The 19,020-nt window shown below is 37.3% G+C and overlaps 1 protein-coding gene across 3 annotated transcripts in view; it reads left to right on the top strand.

Annotated features, from left to right (window-relative positions):
* The window catches only part of NHLRC2 (NHL repeat containing 2), a 34,083-nt gene extending 21,597 nt beyond the window's left edge, over positions 1 to 12,486 (top strand). For 2 of the 3 annotated variants that reach the window (XM_083504795.1, XM_083504796.1), the window contains exons 6-11: positions 1,275 to 1,374; positions 2,028 to 2,259; positions 2,611 to 2,733; positions 3,995 to 4,204; positions 6,455 to 6,680; positions 7,412 to 12,486. In XM_083504795.1, coding sequence (XP_083360921.1) covers positions 1,275 to 1,374; positions 2,028 to 2,259; positions 2,611 to 2,733; positions 3,995 to 4,204; positions 6,455 to 6,680; positions 7,412 to 7,668 — 1,148 coding nt within the window. In that variant the 3' untranslated portion in view covers positions 7,669 to 12,486. The remainder of the gene's footprint in view (positions 1 to 1,274; positions 1,375 to 2,027; positions 2,260 to 2,610; positions 2,734 to 3,994; positions 4,205 to 6,454; positions 6,681 to 7,411) is intronic. The other variant, XR_014526631.1, reaches the window with a different exon arrangement.
* The last annotated feature ends 6,534 nt before the right edge of the window (positions 12,487 to 19,020 follow it).

The raw sequence follows: 19,020 nt of genomic DNA, 5'->3' as shown, positions 1-19,020 counted from the left end.
ATAGAAGTTCAGGATCTTAATAGAGGTGTGCAATAGAAGATTAGAATGTATCATATAGCCTAAACAATGGGAAATGGCTTTAGAATCTATTGGATTTTTTTTAGTTGAGATTGATCCAGCAAAGATTAATATTTTGGGTATATTGAACTTCATTGTCCAATGCAGATAGGTGCTGGAGGTGTAATACTCAAAGAAGAACTTTTTGTATTTAAAGACTTTGAAGTTATGCATAACAGAATTAAGTTAGTACAAAGTACCTTTTTCTTTCCGTATCTCGTCCTATTGGCTCATGTCATTGCTTTTACTGGCCAAGAAAGACTGTGGAGGTTTTGACCTAGGTTTCCAGAGGAAATTATAATGACTTTCTCTCCCTTCCTTTTCCTGTACTCGCCCCACAGGGGAAAAGGAAATTGTGCTTCTAAGAAGAGTGGTTTTCTTCTTAGTTCTGCTATTGAATGACACATTTTACCAAGCTTTGACAGATGATGCAATTTCTGACTAGAAATTTCTATATTTGTGCTTTTGAACCTGTGTGACATAAACATTTAGGTTTCTGTAGTGAAATATTGTCTCATATCTTAGATGCCCAATCAGTCACTGCAGATATCATCTTATCAGGAGGCCCAATACAGTGTCATGACACCTATTTTGAAATTCCTTCCCACTGAATATTAGGCACCATCCCAGTTGTCTTTTCAGTGCCTGCTGAAGACCTTCCTCCTTCAACAAGAGTTTGAGGAGAGCTCATTTCCAGATGGTTTCTGTATTGGAATTGTTTTTATATATTGGAATTGTTTTGTTGCTTGTGTGTTTGCAGCCCTGGGCTCCTTTGGGAGGAAGGTTGAGGTATAAATTTATAAATAATAATTGTGTGGCAAAGAGTTTGCAAAGATTTCTGAATTCTGAGTGTTTACCATATGCCACACAGATTTACAAATTAATTTTCATTATATATTTTCCACATCTTCCACAATGTTAAATACCATTGTGTACTCGTTTTTGTTTTGGCAGTTTTCTTTTTATTGACTTGCCTCTGAAAAGCACGAGCCTCTTATGAACAAAACTTATACCTTTTTTTTTTACCGTTTCCCCTTCAATTCTTATATTTATTCCATTTCCCCCTGTACATTCAATAATACCAACATATGATTATGTTATCTTACTGAATGGCTGAATATTCGAAAAGTATTGGGCTGGGTGGTTGTTGTTTTTTAATGAAAAATGTGAGAAGACCTTCCAACAAGGGCTCATCCAATGTTAATCCTTTTTTATAGTTTCATCAACTCATGAAGATGATGTTCTGTGGATTGCCATGGCAGGAACACATCAAATCTGGGCACTCATGTTAGAATGTGGAAAACTACCAAAAGGAAGGTAAGCTAGAATGTTAAACATGTTTAGAAACACCAGGCCAATAATTGGTGGGTGGAATGTGTAGACTTACTAGGTGCAGTTCGAGTGTCAGAATAAGACCTGAGAGACGAAGGTTCAAATCCTCAGTTGACCATGAAGATCAGTGGGTGACCTTGAACCAGTCACTACATCTCAGTCTAACAACAGGATTGTAGGGATTAAATGAAGAGGAGGAGAACCGTGAGCTCCTACAGAAGAAGGTGAGATATAAATGCGATAAATATTAGGCATCACATCTTGCTGTACTTTTCTGTATTTACATTTCTCCATCTTTTACTTCGTTATCCAAACAGTTCTGATCAATCAGCACTTGGTTCATAAACGCTCTTGCTTCCACCGAAGCAAGTGTATTTGTTGGTCAGTATTTTTTGCTTAGTATACTTAGAAAAGCATAGCCAGAGGTGAAAGGGGACAAGGCCTGCTTGTTTTCCCAATGAAACATTTGAGGCAGGAAAGAAAACTGATTACCTCAAAATGAGTAAAAAGCAAAAAATGAAGATTTTCCCCTTTAAGTATCCAAGTTATTTACAGTAAGTGATAGTATAGGGGGGAAACAGGCTGCTTGTTCAATTAACAAGGTAAGACCCATGGAAATGCCCATTTCTCCCCTTTAGTGACTTGAAAAAAGGAACCTGCCTTCGGTTTGCTGGGAGTGGAAATGAAGAGAACCGAAATAATGCATATCCCCATAAAGCAGGCTTTGCCCAGCCTTCTGGTCTGACTGTTGCTGCTGAAGAGCCTTGGAACTACCTTTTTGTGGCAGACAGTGAAAGCAGCACTCTGCGCACCATTTCTCTGAAAGATGGAGCTGTGAAACACCTTGTAGGAGGAGAAAGAGACCCAATGGTAAGTTCTTGCTGTTTGTTCCTGTTCCTACTCAAGTTTGATTTAACAAGATGCCCAGCAGGGATGTGGTGTGTAAGCTTATTTTGTATGACTCTTCATGTCTTATAAAAGTTATCATAGCAATTGTTAATATAAACTTGATCACTGTGATAGTGCTCCTTCCCTGTCATTCCAAAATGTTAACTTCATATAGCTGATTTAACTGCTAATGCTTTTATTGTGCTTTTAATTGATAGTTTGAAGATCCATCATGTTCAGCAAAAATCTTAGTTTATTTGCGCTAATTGAACCAATTTAATAATTGTATAATTCTCTCTCTGTATTTATATATATATATGCTTTTGAAAAAAGAATTTATTTGCCTTTGGTGATATTGATGGAGCTGGAATAAATGCAAAGCTACAGCATCCCTTAGGAGTAACCTGGGACAAGAAAAGAAATCTCCTTTATGTTGCAGATTCCTATAATCATAAGGTGAGCCTGCTGGTGCATTATTTAAAACTGCTTGAGTTTCATTTCACCAACACTACTACAAAGTTAAGTTTTAGGTATTCAGTAAACTGTTAGTTGGAGTTAAGAAACAAATTATAATTCATTTATGTATGTTATAACAGTTGATTTTTTGTCAACTTCTGCTTTTTTGTGGAAGATGCTTTTGATTATATGGAGAGGCAATAAAGGTGCTAAGACTGTATTCCCATTTGCTTATATGGACCCCCAAGACAAGTCCAAAGTCGGGAATCAGATTTGTGACACCTAAAAGCAATAAAGCCGTGGACAGAGTGGTAGAAGGTGGCTGGCTAATTTCTTTTCTAATGTTTATTGAGAAAGTTCTGGATAATTGCACAGATGACTGAAAAAATGCATTCCCTCTTCCCTAGGTTTGCCTGATGATGCAAACCCAAGCTTTTTCAGCTGTGTACTTAGTCTTGTGAATAAAAAGCTGCTGAGTCACTGTAAACATGGGTCACTTGTAGATATTACTGATGTGGTGATCCAGATCTATGGTAATGATGGCTGCAGAGAGCCCTGTAAAACATGTCAGAGATAGCTGGCGCAGTCATATGCACTTTGATAAAAAATGGTTTGACAAAAAATGGCACATCTTCAAGAAACATGAAAAGGGCTTGCATTTTGGCACTTCTTTTCTTTCAGAAATTTTGGGAGTCACTTATTAATAGTATCTTTTTCATAAACACTTAAGACAGTGACTCTATGAGTATGTCAAATCCCTCATACTGCTAATAAATAACACTTGAATATCTTAATTATTACTGGCCTGTAATGCTGTAGCAAGCAAGAAGTTTGTTCAGTGGCCCAGTTTACACTTCATTGTATATGTTAGTTGCTGGTATACCATGAACATGCCTGACTTGGTTGTTTTGGTCCTCCCTGCTCATATTGAGAGGAAACAACAATGAACTCTGAGTTAGCATTATGTCTGAACCAGGAGTCGTTGTTTGTTTTGGTCCCAACAAGCCACAGTCAGTAAGTCAAGAATAAACCTTGTCTACAGATCATAGTAAGTTGGGAGTGAAACAAACCACACTTCTTGATACTGGAAATACAAGCTCCCACTCTGTGAAGGCAGGACAGGCAGGCAGCATTTTCTCTAATTGTGACACTGTTCCCTACTTTACTTTCTTCAGAATTTTATCATCAGTAGTATAGTAAAAATAAGTACACGATTCTGTTTTATTATTTACAAAGTTCCTCGTGCTTTGCTTTTCTCTAGATTAAATTTGTAGATCCCAAGATGAAGAATTGTGCTACATTGGCAGGTACAGGAGAAGCAAGCAATGTCATCGGTTCCAGCTTCACTTCCTCAACTTTCAATGAACCCGGAGGCCTGTGTGTTGAAGACGGAGGTCGTTTGCTCTATGTTGCAGACACAAACAATCATCAGATTAAAGTGCTAGATTTAGAAACCAAAATTGTTTCACTGGTAAGCCACCTTTATAGAACTTTATCTGGGACTTTCAACTTTGGATAAGTTATTATAGTTGGGTCATCTTTCATCAGATATCCTAATGCTACTGCCCAGATAGCATAAAGCATAGCAGTAAATGCATTCTCATAGTGTTTTATAATGATCTGGCAAACTGAACAGCTTTTGTGTTAAGGATATCCTGTTAGGCTTAAAATAAATGTTCCATCTGTTTTAAGAGGTTGGAAAGGACACTAGTGCAATTAGAGTAAGCAGAGATACAGAAACTTCAGCTTTCATTGCACTGTTCAACTTGGATTCAAGTCTCATCTTAGTCTAAAGAGCAGCCTTAAGCACCATGTATTCTCTCTGCTTGATGTCTGTGCCCTCCTCCCCCAGTAAAATGGAATAGGTACTGCTTGTGAAAATAAATGAGATAAAACACTTATAAAACATGTGCAAAGTGCTTCAAACTATTTATCAAATAAATAGGCCTTCTGAGCATGGTACAGTAAGTTAACAGACTCCTGCAGATCAGGTGCTTTCTTCTAAGAACATAGGAATTACACCAGTTCTCATGATACTGAACTCAGGAATTGCTCCTTCCCATCCCCATTACTAACTAGGCCAGTTTCTCACTGACATTCATGTCCAGCTCATAATGGTCTTGATCCAATACTAGAACTTCACTTCCCCAGTGAAGTTTGGGAACTTAAGGATAAAGTCTTCACCATTGCCAGCTCTCCTTGCCACTTCAAAGAAAAAGGAAAAGACTGGGTCTAGCAGAACTCCAAAGCAGCACACTTGTTCCTTCATAGGAAGCACAACCCGCCTGGAACCAGAGTCTGGACACCGCATCAGATACCCAGAAACAGCAATATAAGACTTGTCCAAGGCAGAATTAGTCATCATAGGGTGATAGTTAAGGCTTACTCAGAGTAGACTCATTAAAATGAATGAACATGCTATGTTTGGTCCATTACTTTCAGTGGGTCTACTCTGAGTAAAACTTAATTACCACCTTTTAACTTTCATTAATTTCTCGATGGCCTTGCACATACCAGCTTTTGCATAGGGCTGGGATATTAACACCATACAACAACTCTGGTCCTACAAGATTACTGATAGGCATGAATTTGTCACATAGTTTCTAGGATGAGGATCAGGTTTCCAACCCTTATCCTCTGGTAAAGTTATCAGATTTCCATCATGGTTTAGGAAACATATGAAGAAGCATCAATGACAAACTTATTTCAAATTGCTTTGGTTTAAATAAATTAACCCAGCTTTTAACATGGGAGATAAACAAATAACACTGTTCAGTGTACTTCACATAAAGAACTATAGCCAATATTACAGCCACCTTAAGGTTTTGACTCTGCCTTACTTACATATAAGTATTTTTTCCAAGTTGTGCCAGTTATTTTTCTGATAATTTGGGTTTTGTTTTATATACCTCTATATATTGTTGTACACTGTCATGACATATGAGTGAGTAGTTTATGAATATTTTTATAAATAAAATTTTGTATGGTAAAACTATTCAAAGGAATGTATCCATATGATACTCATCAGCTGCTACTGATACTTCCTTAACAAATTCAAGTGAATTTTCTTGAACTAATGGAGCTAAGTATCTGTTTAGACTATAAAGCATTTGCATCTAAACAAGTGAAAACTGCCAAGAGAAGTAATATTTATTTACTCGTTTGTTTGACATGAAAGCTGACAAATACACTGGAAAAGTATAAACTGTGCCAGATTCTGTAAAATCTCCTTTATAATAATTTGTAACAAGCAGCTTTTGTTTAAAACATTGTTCATGTCATCTTAAGATAAAGAAAAAACAGTATTTGAATGGGTAGCCATCTTGGTGGCCTCCAGATGTTGTTGGACTACAGCTCCCATCCTCCTTTCCACTGGTCCTGCTAGCCAGGGATGATGGGAATTGTAGTCCAACAACATCTGGGAGCCCAAGACTGAGAAAGGCTGCTTTATGGTGTTTGGAATCCAGCTCAACTTATGCATTTTCACTGCCTATCAGAAGTTTCCCCAGGCATTGTAATGGAGTGTGGCGCCTGTTCTTGGCCTTGGTTCTCTGAAATAAGGGATCAGGCCTGAGGAAGTTTGGTAGATTTCACAGTGGTTGTTGTTATTCTATTTTCTGTACAGTAACAATATCAAACTCTTGGCTGTGACTTTTCCAAGTCTTAGAATATGACATTATACTTCAAAACAAAAGAACTTTCCTTTCTGTTTCTTTGACAGCTACCTCTCCAGAATGCCAACACCGGAGACATTCAGGATGGTCCATCTGTGCAAAAGACTGATAAGACAAAATTACCAAAGCTGCCTAAATCTGCTCCAAATCTTCAGCTACCTTCATTGACTGTGAGCCCTGGCCAGGCACTTCAATTTGCACTGAAACTCAGCCTTCCTCCAAATACCAAGCTGACTGAAGAAGCGCCCAGTTCATGGTTTCTCACATCAGAAGGTAAGGGGCCTCAGTTGCTTTTTAGTGTAAATATCTATCACAGTAAGTACATTTATTTTGAAATCAGTAGGCTATGTCCAAAAAGGTAAATCACTATGTAGCTTTTCTGTGTAATAGTTTTGTAGATTTAACGTAAAAGATCCCATACGTATTGGATAAAACCAGATTCTGGTCAGACCTATTTGCTTTCATTCAAGACGAAATTGGTGTCGTTTCATCATCAGAATTGTTATGGGACATTATGTTATCTTCTAATGTTTCAGATAAATTGCCAGTTTAGGACTGGATCCAATGGTGCCCTGCTAGCGGAAAGTTTCTCCCGCTCACAAAAAACCCCGTTTTTGACAAAGCAGAAGAGCACTGGGTGAGGAAGGTGACCCTAGATCTGGGGGAGTTTCTAGATTTGCTTAAATTCTTTTGTAAGACTTTGTACAGGCTCATTACAAAGACATTTATGGACCACTAGGGTTTATACCCCACAGCCCATCTTTTCCATATTCACTGTTTCTTATACTGTAACACTTATATGTTCTCATATTCCATTGCAAAAAGTGTGCAAAAGAACAGCACTGGTGCTTTCTCCCCTTCTGTTCTTGATACTTTGAATCCCAGCCCACATATTTTGCTTACCAAAATATTATTTTATGATTGAGGTTTCACAAAAGAAGAAAAGACATCATTCAAATTAAGATAAAACTCTTAACATAGTGACAGGATACCTTTTTTTCTAGGCAGTGAATGGCTGCTTCATGAACAGGACACATACGGAGAAATTGAGGACATTTGTAAACAGCCTATAATCCCATTGCGAATACCCATGAACTGCCTATCATCTGAAGTTGTACTGTCAATCAAAGTGTGCCTCTATTACTGTAGCAAGGACAGCAGTGCCTGCATGATGAAAGGAGTCTCATTCAACCAGACTTTCCACATAGCTAATTCAAGCCAAGGTAGAACATCTCTGATTGAGCTTATATATGCATTTTAACTAAGCCAAAGCAAACAAAAAAGCACTTATTTATGTTTTATTTACTACTGCCTACTTTTAAAACAGGAATAAATTGTTTGTTGATTTGCGATTTTCCCCTTCCCCCACCTTTTCACTTCTGGTCTTCCAGCAGAGTGTAACAAATTTAGACATGTAGTTTGGTGCCAAGTTCACCTTGAAAGCTTGTGGAAAATAACTGATAAGTGTGATCAGATGAAGTAGAAATGCATTGTGCTGAATCATGCAAAGTGTAATAAAATTCTAGTCCTTTATTTCTTGCAGCATAAGCAATAAATGCAGAAGTGGGTTTGGGTCATTGTGTGAATAGTGGATAATCTTAACAAGGAATTCAATACTGTAATATCATATAAGAAATTTGCTATTAAGTATGGTCAGATTCATTTGGAGCTAAACAAAAGCCTAAGTGTATTTTTCTCCTGGAATAAATGGTTGAAATGTGGATATATATTTTTCTTGATTAAAAACACAATGTTTTCCCCATAATATTTTGTATTTAAGGAACTGGTGTATTCTGAAATGATCCTAAAGTGAGCTAGGCTTATTTTTTATGCAAATAAGCTCAGTTATATAAAACTAACTTATGCCTTACGTTTTCTGGATAACAATTTATGAGAGGTCCATGTTTGTTTTCTATTACCTATCTACTTAGCAGTGGCATTCTGTATTTTTTCGCTAACTGCCATGTCTATTCACATATAATGGTGAAAACTTCAGTATTTAATTATTTTAGGCTAATTATTTTATTATTTCCTTATATTAAGATTTCTTGTTCAGATTTTTGGCAGTGCTGTGTTAAAACCAAATGGACATTGACCACACTTTGTATCCATGCCAGACTTTATTCAAAGCTATGGACATGTTTCCTTAGCACCATTATGCTTTACAAAAGGCATTTCAGTTTTTGATAGCATCACTTAGATTTATATGTTACTTTGAAAGTCTTAGGGCATCATTATCATTGATTTGTTAATAATACTCAAGTTCTTCCAAGAGGCCATTAAAATCATTGTTCACCAAAATTACTAGTTGCTGGAGTCTTATGATGGATTTAACACAAAGCTCAGTGGAAGTAAATCAATAATCTTTGCATTTGGTTTCCACCAGCCTTACATAAAGAAAAGCAAAAATGTTAAACCCGAATAAACACAATTGTAAAAGGCTTTTCAAAATAAGCATCTTATATATGTTTGAAGAGACAGATCTGGATACACATATGCACAATGATGTGCACCGAAGTGGCATATCTTCCTGTGCAAAAGCTATGAAAAATCATATTTAATATACTTGGAGCAGCATGTTAATTGTAATGACCATTCTTCTGAACTACTTCACAGCTTCACTAACACTCGGAAGTTAAATTGCTAGAATACTGGTCTGAGACTTTTCCTGCTCTAAAACTATCTTAAGATGTTGCTGAAGAATTGTCTAATGTTTGTGTTTGAAGGAGAAACCATATGGTGTGGTATGGCTTTTTTTTCCTCTTCACAATCACTTGCCAGCATAGCAGAGAGTTAAAAGGTCACTCTAATACCAAAAATAACAGTATTCCTTCCAGCACTGGCTAAAAATTGAATAGTTCAGCAGCCTTCCTGGCCTATCATTCAGGCCAGGTTTTGGAACTCTTAAGTAAGTTCATGCATGTGACAAAAAAATAATAGATACAGAATTTTCTTTGCTTTTTGAAAGCTTTTTTAATACAGAGAGAAAAATGCTCTATTCCAGAGTGACAAGACAAGGGCAAGTGATTAGTAATTCATTTTTTTAATAATGTAATTTTTTCTGCCTTTTTACAATGCTCTTTTTAATTCCTTGTTGGCTGAAATCCAGGAACCAGTTCACACGTTTTCAATCACTAGGTTTAAAAAAGATTTCTGTTTTTCAAAGAACTCTCCACTAAGTCAAACTGTTCTCTTAGCTCAGGAAATTAATGGGCTCTGTCCATTCCCAGTGGACAGGATACTAAAAATATTGATTTAAGCAATTCTGTATATCTGCAACAAAGTTTTTGTTGGCTATCAGTAGAATTAGGATTATTGAAATGCAACATATGTGCACTGCAGTATTTAAAATCTAGACTTGAATTTTGTGTTTAATCTCTCAGTATCTATTTTATATGCATCTATGTTTAGGGACTAACAAGCTGCACTGGAGCTTTTTAAATGTCTGCTGTTTTATAAACTTTTTCAAACCGAGAGGCTAATATAGGTTAACAGCCAGATGTCCTTGTATATGATTGTGAGTAAAGTGGTGCCCCGCAAGACGAATGCCTCGCAAGACGGAAAACCCGCTAGACGAAAGGGTTTTCCGTTTTGGAGGTGCTTCGCAAAACGAATTTCCTATGGGCTTGCTTCGCAAGACGACAATGCCTTGCGAGTTCCTGCGGGAGTTTTTTCCTTTCCCCCCTTTTTTCTAAGCCGCTAAGCCGTTTATCAGCTGATCCAATCAGCTGATAAGCCGCTAATCCGTCAATGGGCTTGCTTCGCAAGAGGAAGAAACCGCTAGACGAAGAGAATCACAGAACGGATTCTTTTCGTCTTGCGAGGCACCACTGTACATGCTCATAGAATCCAAATCTTCTTATTCAAACCTTTAAAAAAAAGTTATTAGTAGAATCTAAAAATAACTTTCTTCTGGACTCAATGTTAGTTTGCCTCTTTTTTATGAGTAAAGGTGAATTTATTGCTTTTGTATAAAAGCCATTAAGGGTAGGTGATAATTTGCCATTTGCTTTCTATAAAAAGGCCAAATGTTGCATTATCTTCTTAAGTTTACTTATATTTATTTTACTGCATTTGATTGGAGACTTAGTTTAGAGTGTGGGAAATAATTTTAAATTAGTGGTATAGAATGGATTCAGAGTATAATTTAGTAGTTATTAATATTAAGTTAATACATTTATATCTAGCCTTGCTTCCATCATAGAACTCAAGATGGGATACATGTGGTTTCCAGGTGACCTTTACATAAGCATTCCGGACTTGTTCAGTTGCAGCAAGGTGGCTGCATCGCTAACACTTTTGAAAAACCAGTTTAAGTAGGCCACTTTAAGTAGTCACTAAAGTGATTCCTTCTGGATTTGATTACAACTCAAATCATTTCTGACCTTCATCAATGTTGGCTGGGGATGATGGGAGTTGGAAGTCCAACAGCAGCTGGAAGGCAGTACATTGGCTATTCCTAAACCAGACACCAGGGTACTATGCTATACAGGTCTTTTCAGAAGTAAGTTCAACGGAGATATTTCAAGGTAAGTAAATATAGGATTTCAGCCTTCGTACCATTCCCCCACATTGCAAAACCAGCTATATTTTTCAACCACTTTCTTTCTGCTCAAGTAGCTTTCAACATTGACCTTGCAGTTGTTGTGGTTTAAACATTTTCAAAGGCTGGCAGTCACTTGTCAAATCTTAGAAAAGTAAGGACTCCAGCTTGGAATGTTTGTGTAAGTGTAGTTTATTGATGATTTCTTTTACCTCTTTGATGGCATACCGATTTTAAACATGTCAGAATGATTGTCCAGCGAAAAGCCCTAGAGCAAAAGGCGGGGGGGATTTCCCGAATTGTATCTACCTACCACACTGATAGCTATGAGTAAAACAGTAAAAAAATGGCAGTACACTTGTACAAATACTCTGTCAGCCGCAGAACATTACACTGAAACAAAATCAATAAAATGTGTGTTGCTGAGCTGTTATTCCCCACCCTCCTATTTTAGCTTCTCCTTGATATAAAACTGAATAAACAGGTTCATGTTGGCCTGGTTCCGACATCATGGCATACCATAGCTTAATGTGATGAGAATGAACCACAATGAGCCTCAGGATCACATATTCCCCTCCTCTTCTGCAGTGGCCATGAGCAGGAATTCAGAAGCTTTTGCTTCTGGCTTAGATTAACCACAACTTGTTTTAAACCATAGTTTATGAAGCTGGCTGGCTTAAGCAAACAGTAGTTTACATTAAGCAGATTTATGGTTTGGACAACCTGCTACACTATCTGATTGAAATTGGAAATAGAAGCTTTTGATCTCATGATCGTCCTGGAGATCATGGGGGGAGCACATGAAACTGAGGCTCACTGCAGGTTGTTCACCTTATGCTAAACTTATGCTAAATCAATAAGCAACTATGCACGTGCTTAAAAAATGCCACTCATCACTTAAGCTGTTTTTCACTTTGGGACATCCTATTTGTGTGTGTTTTCTGTTTATCTCTCTATAATTTTCATTTGTTAACAGAGTTGACTAGAAGTATAGTTTGAAGGTCTAGTCCAGTTTTATGTGGGTTTGTTTTATTAAGACATTTAAACTCTTTCAAGGCACCTAGACTTTGTCAGATAAATGACATAAAATGAAAATATAGTTTTGTTGCTACAGAAGAGGAAGTAAAATTGATAGCTTTCCTTTAACTTACTTAACTTTCCATTAAACTAGAGTAAGCTGGATCAAAATAAACTGGCTGAGGTCCTTAATTAAGATAGGTCTGGAACTGATTTTGTTGTGTTTTACTAGCATATGCATTAGCAGAAAATCTCAAATTGAAAGTCATATTCCAGAAGGCAGAAAATTATGTAAGATGAAGGGGGAAAATATGATTTAACCTCACAGTGAACATCTTGAACTGTTGTTTTACTGTAATTGATTTGTTTGTCATGCTCCTGCTTTTTCATGATTATTCTGATGCACAAGAAGATATTCTCTTCTTATAGTGACTTAATCACAAGCATAATGTGTGTTTGAGCTAATGCAGTTTAATTCTGTATGTGATATATTGCAATTAAAGGGCTTTTAACATCCCATCACATTTTCAACTTTTCACTTTTTGTACTTCATATGCAGTTTTTGTTTCCTTTTTTATTTCTTCACTTTATCCTGTTTAAATATTTTCAATAAAATATGAATATTAACAAAAAAATTGAAGCTTTGATACTAAGAACTTTGGGGTCCATGGGGCACAAATAACTTATGTATAGTGATTTTATTTTAAATTTAGATTGTTTTATTTTTAGATTTAAATTATATTCAGATTTAAAAGCTGCCCACTGTTGCTGGTACTTTAGTAAGTTGTGAACCTTAACAGGTCCTGTTGGTTTCAGTTGTAGGAGTTATATTTTCTACTACCTGAAACAAATCAAGTTTCCTACAGCTAGCGCTGCTAGGGTATAGAGAACCTACTTTCCCGATATTTCTAGATTTTAATTTACCTCACTTCAAGATGCTTTATTACTTCCTCTTCCTCGAATACATCTGATAAATTTCTCAAAGGAGTGCAAGATTCTTTCAGCTTTTGTCAGAGTCAGGTTTGAATTGTACTGAGGAGATGCACAAAGAGCAACAGATCATCTTTCGCTAACATGGAACATTCCAGTTGAAATTCCTCATTGTAGAGGGTTGGACTAGATGACTCTTAGTGTACTTTCTAGCACTACAACTTTATGATTCTATGGTTCAGAGTTAATCCCAGAATATATTTAAGTGAACTGTTGAATGTGCCTTTGGAAATGTAATCTCTGCAATAAGGGTTGCGATCTTTTAAATTTATATAAAAAGAACAGAGTCAAAGTAATATGTTTGAAATATTTGGTAATTATTTTACAACAAAGATAGTTAATAATAGAAAAGCTATATTAAACTATATAATAAAACTAAGAACTAAAACTGTTTGAGTGTTTTATTATAATTCCATTTTTTTTTGTTCTGTTATTATATTTCTCTTTTGTATGTAAATAAAAAAAAGTTAAAAAATAAATAACAAACATTTGAAAAATGTGTTGAATGGGCCCAATCCAGAGAAATATGTACATGACGGTGGATTTTCCAATTGCAGACATTCTCATGTCCCCTCAGCAACAATTAGACCACCTGTTTGAGGTACAGGGAGCCTTGGTTCAGTTTGCTAAGTCCCAAAGAACTTATCAGTACCACAAAAGTGTATTAAGTGCATTTGACTGGTGCTGTGTTTGCATATAATAGTTTGGTAATGGGAACTGTTTACTTTCTCAGCCCACCACAAGGGCTGCACACATGGCACTCATTTTCACAAATATAGTTTCTGATCCATGCAGCCTATTAATGTATGAGCATCATTACTTGAAAATGTATAAATCAAGGAGAAATGGAAAAGCTATGTAAATAACTTTTTTAAAAAAATAAATGAGAGTGGGGGGGGGGGAGAAATACCTAGAAGCACAATTTGTATGTAGGTGTTGTTGTTTTTATGGTTAATCATTCTAAAATGTCTTATTAAATTTCTGTACTGCCCATCATCCGAATATCATGGGGCAGCTTACACACGCAACAGCAACAATAACATGGTGTGTGGACCGGGGGGGGGGGGGAGTTCCAAAAGATGGGAAGAGGAACTCCTTCTGTCCTCTTCACCTACAGCTGCTTTCCTGTCTCATGGCAGGGCTTCCATCTTTATGGGCAATCACCAAGGTGAGTGGTCCTCCCTTAGGCTGCCCACAGCTGTGTTCCATTCAGCTGCACTCCACACCCAGTTACAGGTACAGCAGGTTTCTTGGTGGTTCTTGCCATTGGTGGCTGGAGCTTACTGGTCATCTGTTTTTAGTTGGCACAAAATTGTTCATTCTCCATAGATGCTTGGGTTTACTGTTCTCCTCAAATATACTAGAATTCACCTTTTTTGCATTCAGGGAATGATACCCTGTAAACATACATATGTATAACTTCTAGATGCATCTTATCAAACCTAGTGGAAGTGTCCTGCTATCAACAGTACTCCCTATATGTTCACTTACAGTGCAATTCCTATGCATATTTTCTCAGAAGTAAGGCTGACTGAGTCCAGTGAGATTCACGGCTAGATACAGAATTACAGCCTTAAATGCAAGAGAAGCCTAGAAAGTTGTCCAGTGTTGAAGGTGTGAGGCTATTTATTTTTAGTTGTACACTGAAAATCCCTTAATCAAATCTCAGCACATCCCCTTGGGCAAACCAGCCTCTCTCAGTCTTAGCCCATATGGGGTGCCTCTTACTCTCCTACTTGGATTGTTATCACGATATCTGTGGGACACTTTAAACATGTAAAATAATTGAGCATTTGTAAATGCTTGCATTAATCAGGCAGCTTGGAGCCTCTCATGTTTCTACAGCCCACCAGTAATACATTTACTAATTATTTTCTAAAACTAGTACAGATAATCGTAAAAATCTAAAGCAAATTAGATAACACCGAAAAAACCAGAGAAAGGTAGACTCAGCTGTGTTAACTATACATACAAAGGTAAACATGAAGGACACTCCTTATACTAGTGATGAGGTGAATGTATTTTATTTTATTTTAAATTGCATTGATTTTGAACTCCACAGTACAGATCCATCTGTCATCTTATCTGAATGTCCATTTTCTATCAAGGACAGCTTCCCCATTATGAAATGAGTGTTTATCAATATCCTTACTCCTTTTAAATCCTCTTGTTGCACTCATGGGGAAAATTTAGCAGAACTAGAACAGCAGAATATTGCCTGTAAGGCAGATTTTGAGCACAATTCAAAATGGCATGAGTGGACTGAAAGTAGGGGCAAGGCATTGCAATACTTGGATTCTGTGTTTCATGTAAGATGCAGCAATCTTAAAGTGAAGGATTATCAGAATTAAAAACATTTATAAAACTTGTGGTTAGTCAGCAATCTGCCAAGTAAATCGTTTTACATGCAAATCACAATTTCAAACTGCGATGCAAGAGAAAAATTGATTATCTGCCCAGGAAATGTAATATCCACCAGTCTCTAGATTCCTCTGTCATTACCAAATAGAAACGCTTCATGATATATACACTCCCAAGACTAATTGCAATACTATTTTGTGCTGCTTAATTTAGATCTGTCCCCGTATCCCATATATGAAAAAAATGTACCACAGTATTTGAAAACATTTCACAAATGCCAGAATGGCATGCTACAATAAACACTTAGATTTGAAGTCCATTTTTGGGGGAGGGAGATACAACTTTACTGTGGAAGGCATTAAATTAGGTAAAACTGGGATTTTTTTCTAAACCTCTAGCCTATTAAAATTCCGCAGCTGCTTCATGGTTCCTTCCTGAGCAAAGCTAACAAAATACCAGAAAGATTTTCTGAATATTTTTTAAAGCACATGCCGCTTTCAGTCACTGTTCAGGTTTGATGTTTATAGGGTCTTTCCTCTTATCTTTGTAGGTAAATACTGAGCCAGGAGATTAGGAGATCCTTATGTTTATCGCAGCTCCTTGGCCATCTAAAATTTAGGCAAACAAATTAAGGGGATTGAGGGTCCCAAATGAGAGGAGAAATCTGCCATTTCTGTCTCTCTGTTGAGTGTTCAGAAGTAAACAAGTTGATGCATCCCAAAGGGGTGGGATTAAGTCACCAGTTTAGCAATTTTATAAGCAATACAGAGTTCAATTGAAAGAGTATCTTTCCAGGTTTTGGCCCCTCAAGCATCTATCAATGTTTCTCTCTACAGTTAGATTTTTTAAAACCAGTTGCTTAATCTTTCGCTTGTCAAGATTGTTGAGGAATGCAGAACTACTAGCAATATTTAGTTTGAAATGCTAAAGAGCTGCCTAGAGGCTGAGTCTACACACAAAGAATCCATGCAAGGTCTGATTCGCTACCACTGTGGGCCATTTGGTGATAAGGCTTGCAGCTCATTCATGGAGAGCTACATATAAACTTTAGATGCCACCTTGTACTTTTCAGTGACATGAAACCTAAAATACATGCCATTTTACAAGAAGTATAAAGTGGCAAATATACAGGTAAAAGTAAAGGACCCCTGACAGTTAATTCCAGTCGCAAACAACTCGGGGGTTGCAGCACTCCTCTCGCTTTACTGGCTGAGGGAGCCAACGTTTGTCCGCAGACAGTTTTTCCAGGCCATGTAGCCAGCATGACTAAGCCGCTTCTGGTGAACCAGAGCAGCACAGGGAAATGCCGTTTACCTTCCCGCTGGGGCGGGTTTCGAACCGTCGACCTTCTGATTGGCAAGCCCCAGGCTCAGTGGTTTAGATCACAGCGCTACCCGCATCCCTATAAAAAAATATACAGGACTCGATAACAAACAAAAAAAAAACAATGGAAGAGCATCACGCAACACTTAGAGATGGGGATAAAACAATTACAATTAGGAAAAAGAAGAAAAGCTTACAGTATTCATCAAACAAAAAACCTATAAAGTGAACCACACAGACTGGTAAAGAAAAAGAGAAACAAAATATAATTGGTTCTTTACGAAATTCAAAACATCTCAAAACCATACTGTATGTTTGGGAGAATAAAGTTCTTTTGTCAGTACTCAGGACAGAATCTAATTTACTACAAAATTATTTCATTTTTATCCTGTGTCTTTTGACCTCAGCAAATCCGTCAACTAGAATATTTTAAAGGGGTGGAAATGAAAGGCAGAGGAGACGGGAGCCAGAGGCAGACAATAACCCATTAGGGAGAAACAAGAGCTTCACAGTCTCAATTCTTAATTTGTTACGTCCCTGAAAATTAAGCAATGACCATCTCTATACAACAAGAAATAAACCTGTGGTACAATGGGAAAGCCTTTAAATAGCTTTTTGTGCTTTTTTATCTTGACTCATTCAGAATTGTGCTCTGGAATAACCTTACCAAAAATCTTATGTCTCTGGCTCCAAATGGCATTCTGCATTCCACTGTTGAGAAAACACTGTTGTTACAATAAAATAATAACCTCATCCCAGAATTCCCTCAGGATGATAGGCACCCCATGCTGGGATGGAAACTCGAGTATTGTCTGAACGGCATAATTTGGTTTACAGATGGATGGATGTTTGGTACAGCAAGGGATATCTTCTCATTGACCTGAAAGAGTCACACAGCCAGAGTTTTACTCTTTGAGGCATAAGATCTTTGAATGCTGTTATTTGGCAAAAATGCCACCCTGTAAATAATTGTGATTATTCCTCCACAGTGATAATGCCCTCAGCAGGAATAAAGCCTTTACTGTAATTACACAGGATTGGCATGAACCATAGTGAAAGCAGAGTTAATAACACAGGTGCATCAAATCCTTCTGTGTCCTACAGCTTGGAGTTTATAAATTGCTAGCTATTTCTGGCATTCAAATATTCCGGTTGCTATTACCATGCACATTTTCCATATACATAATTTAGAAGTCTTTAGTCGTAGTAAGGTAAAGGTAGAATTAAAAGCAATTACACATCAAAACAGTCCCAAGGACATTATCAAACAACATTACTATAATAAGTTACAGTATTAGAAATTAAAGAAGCAATCAAAATACAATTCATAAAATCATAGAGTTGGAAGGGACCCTGAGGATCATCTCATCCAACCCCCTTCAATGCAGGAATATGCACCTGTCCTTTACAGGTATTAAACCTGCAACCTTGGCATTATCAGCACCATGATCTATAATTAAAAATCAGTAAGTCGTAGACCCCTGAATGAAGTTTGCAGACCAATGGTGGCTCACAGGCCACTGTTTTGGAACTCCTGCCTTAAATGTTTACCTCACCTTCCTGTCTTGCGTTTCGTGCCTATGTACCTCGGGTTACAAACGCTTCAGGTTACAGTCTCTGCTAACCCGCAAGTAGTACCTCAGGTTAAGAACTTTACCTCAGGATAAAAACAGAAATCGTGTGGCAGCTGCGCAGCGGCAGTGGGAGGCCCCATTAGCTAAAGTGGTACCTCAGGTTAAGAACAGTTTCAGGTTAAGAATGGACCATAGCTGTCCACATTTCCCTTTTTTAAAGAGAAATTCCCTTATTCCAAATAGGATTCCTCGCAAGAAAAGGGAAAAGTTGACAGCTATGGAATGGACCTCCGGAACGAATTAAGTTCTTAACCAGAGGTACCACTGTATTGCATTGGCATAACACCGCTAATGGTTTTGTTTGTCCCGCTTGTTTCATTTGGCTTTGGCATCCCGATAGCCCTATTCTCTTGTGGGTATCCTGTGCTGCTTTGAACAGCTTGGCAGTAGAACAGCCCTACAAAGCAATTAGGGGCTTTGTGGGAAGTAGTGAAGTGTTGTTTCTGGACTTAACGTGAGCATACAGCGTGTAACTCAGCACTCACCCGATGGGTCTGAGCTCTTAACTGGTACTTTCAAGCTACTAAGCCAATAGTGATAATAATAAATGTCAATAATAAGGAGCTACTTTGTACAAAAAGACAAGTAGTTTCTATTTAAAGCTATTGCTTTAGAAAAGTCTTGGCTACAGACCACCACTTCTCCAAAATGAGGGGAGAACTCTTTCTAAGCAGTCAAATTTGTTGACAGATATATGATTATATTTAAATAGCCCTGTCCAAAAAATATCTGTCACCTAAAGTAT

The sequence above is a fragment of the Podarcis liolepis genome (genome assembly GCF_965112155.1).
Source record: "Podarcis liolepis genome assembly, chromosome: 5".
Classification (NCBI taxonomy): domain Eukaryota; kingdom Metazoa; phylum Chordata; class Lepidosauria; order Squamata; family Lacertidae; genus Podarcis; species Podarcis liolepis.
Note: the sequence above shows the minus strand (reverse complement) of the source record. Positions and strands in the feature narration are given on the sequence as shown.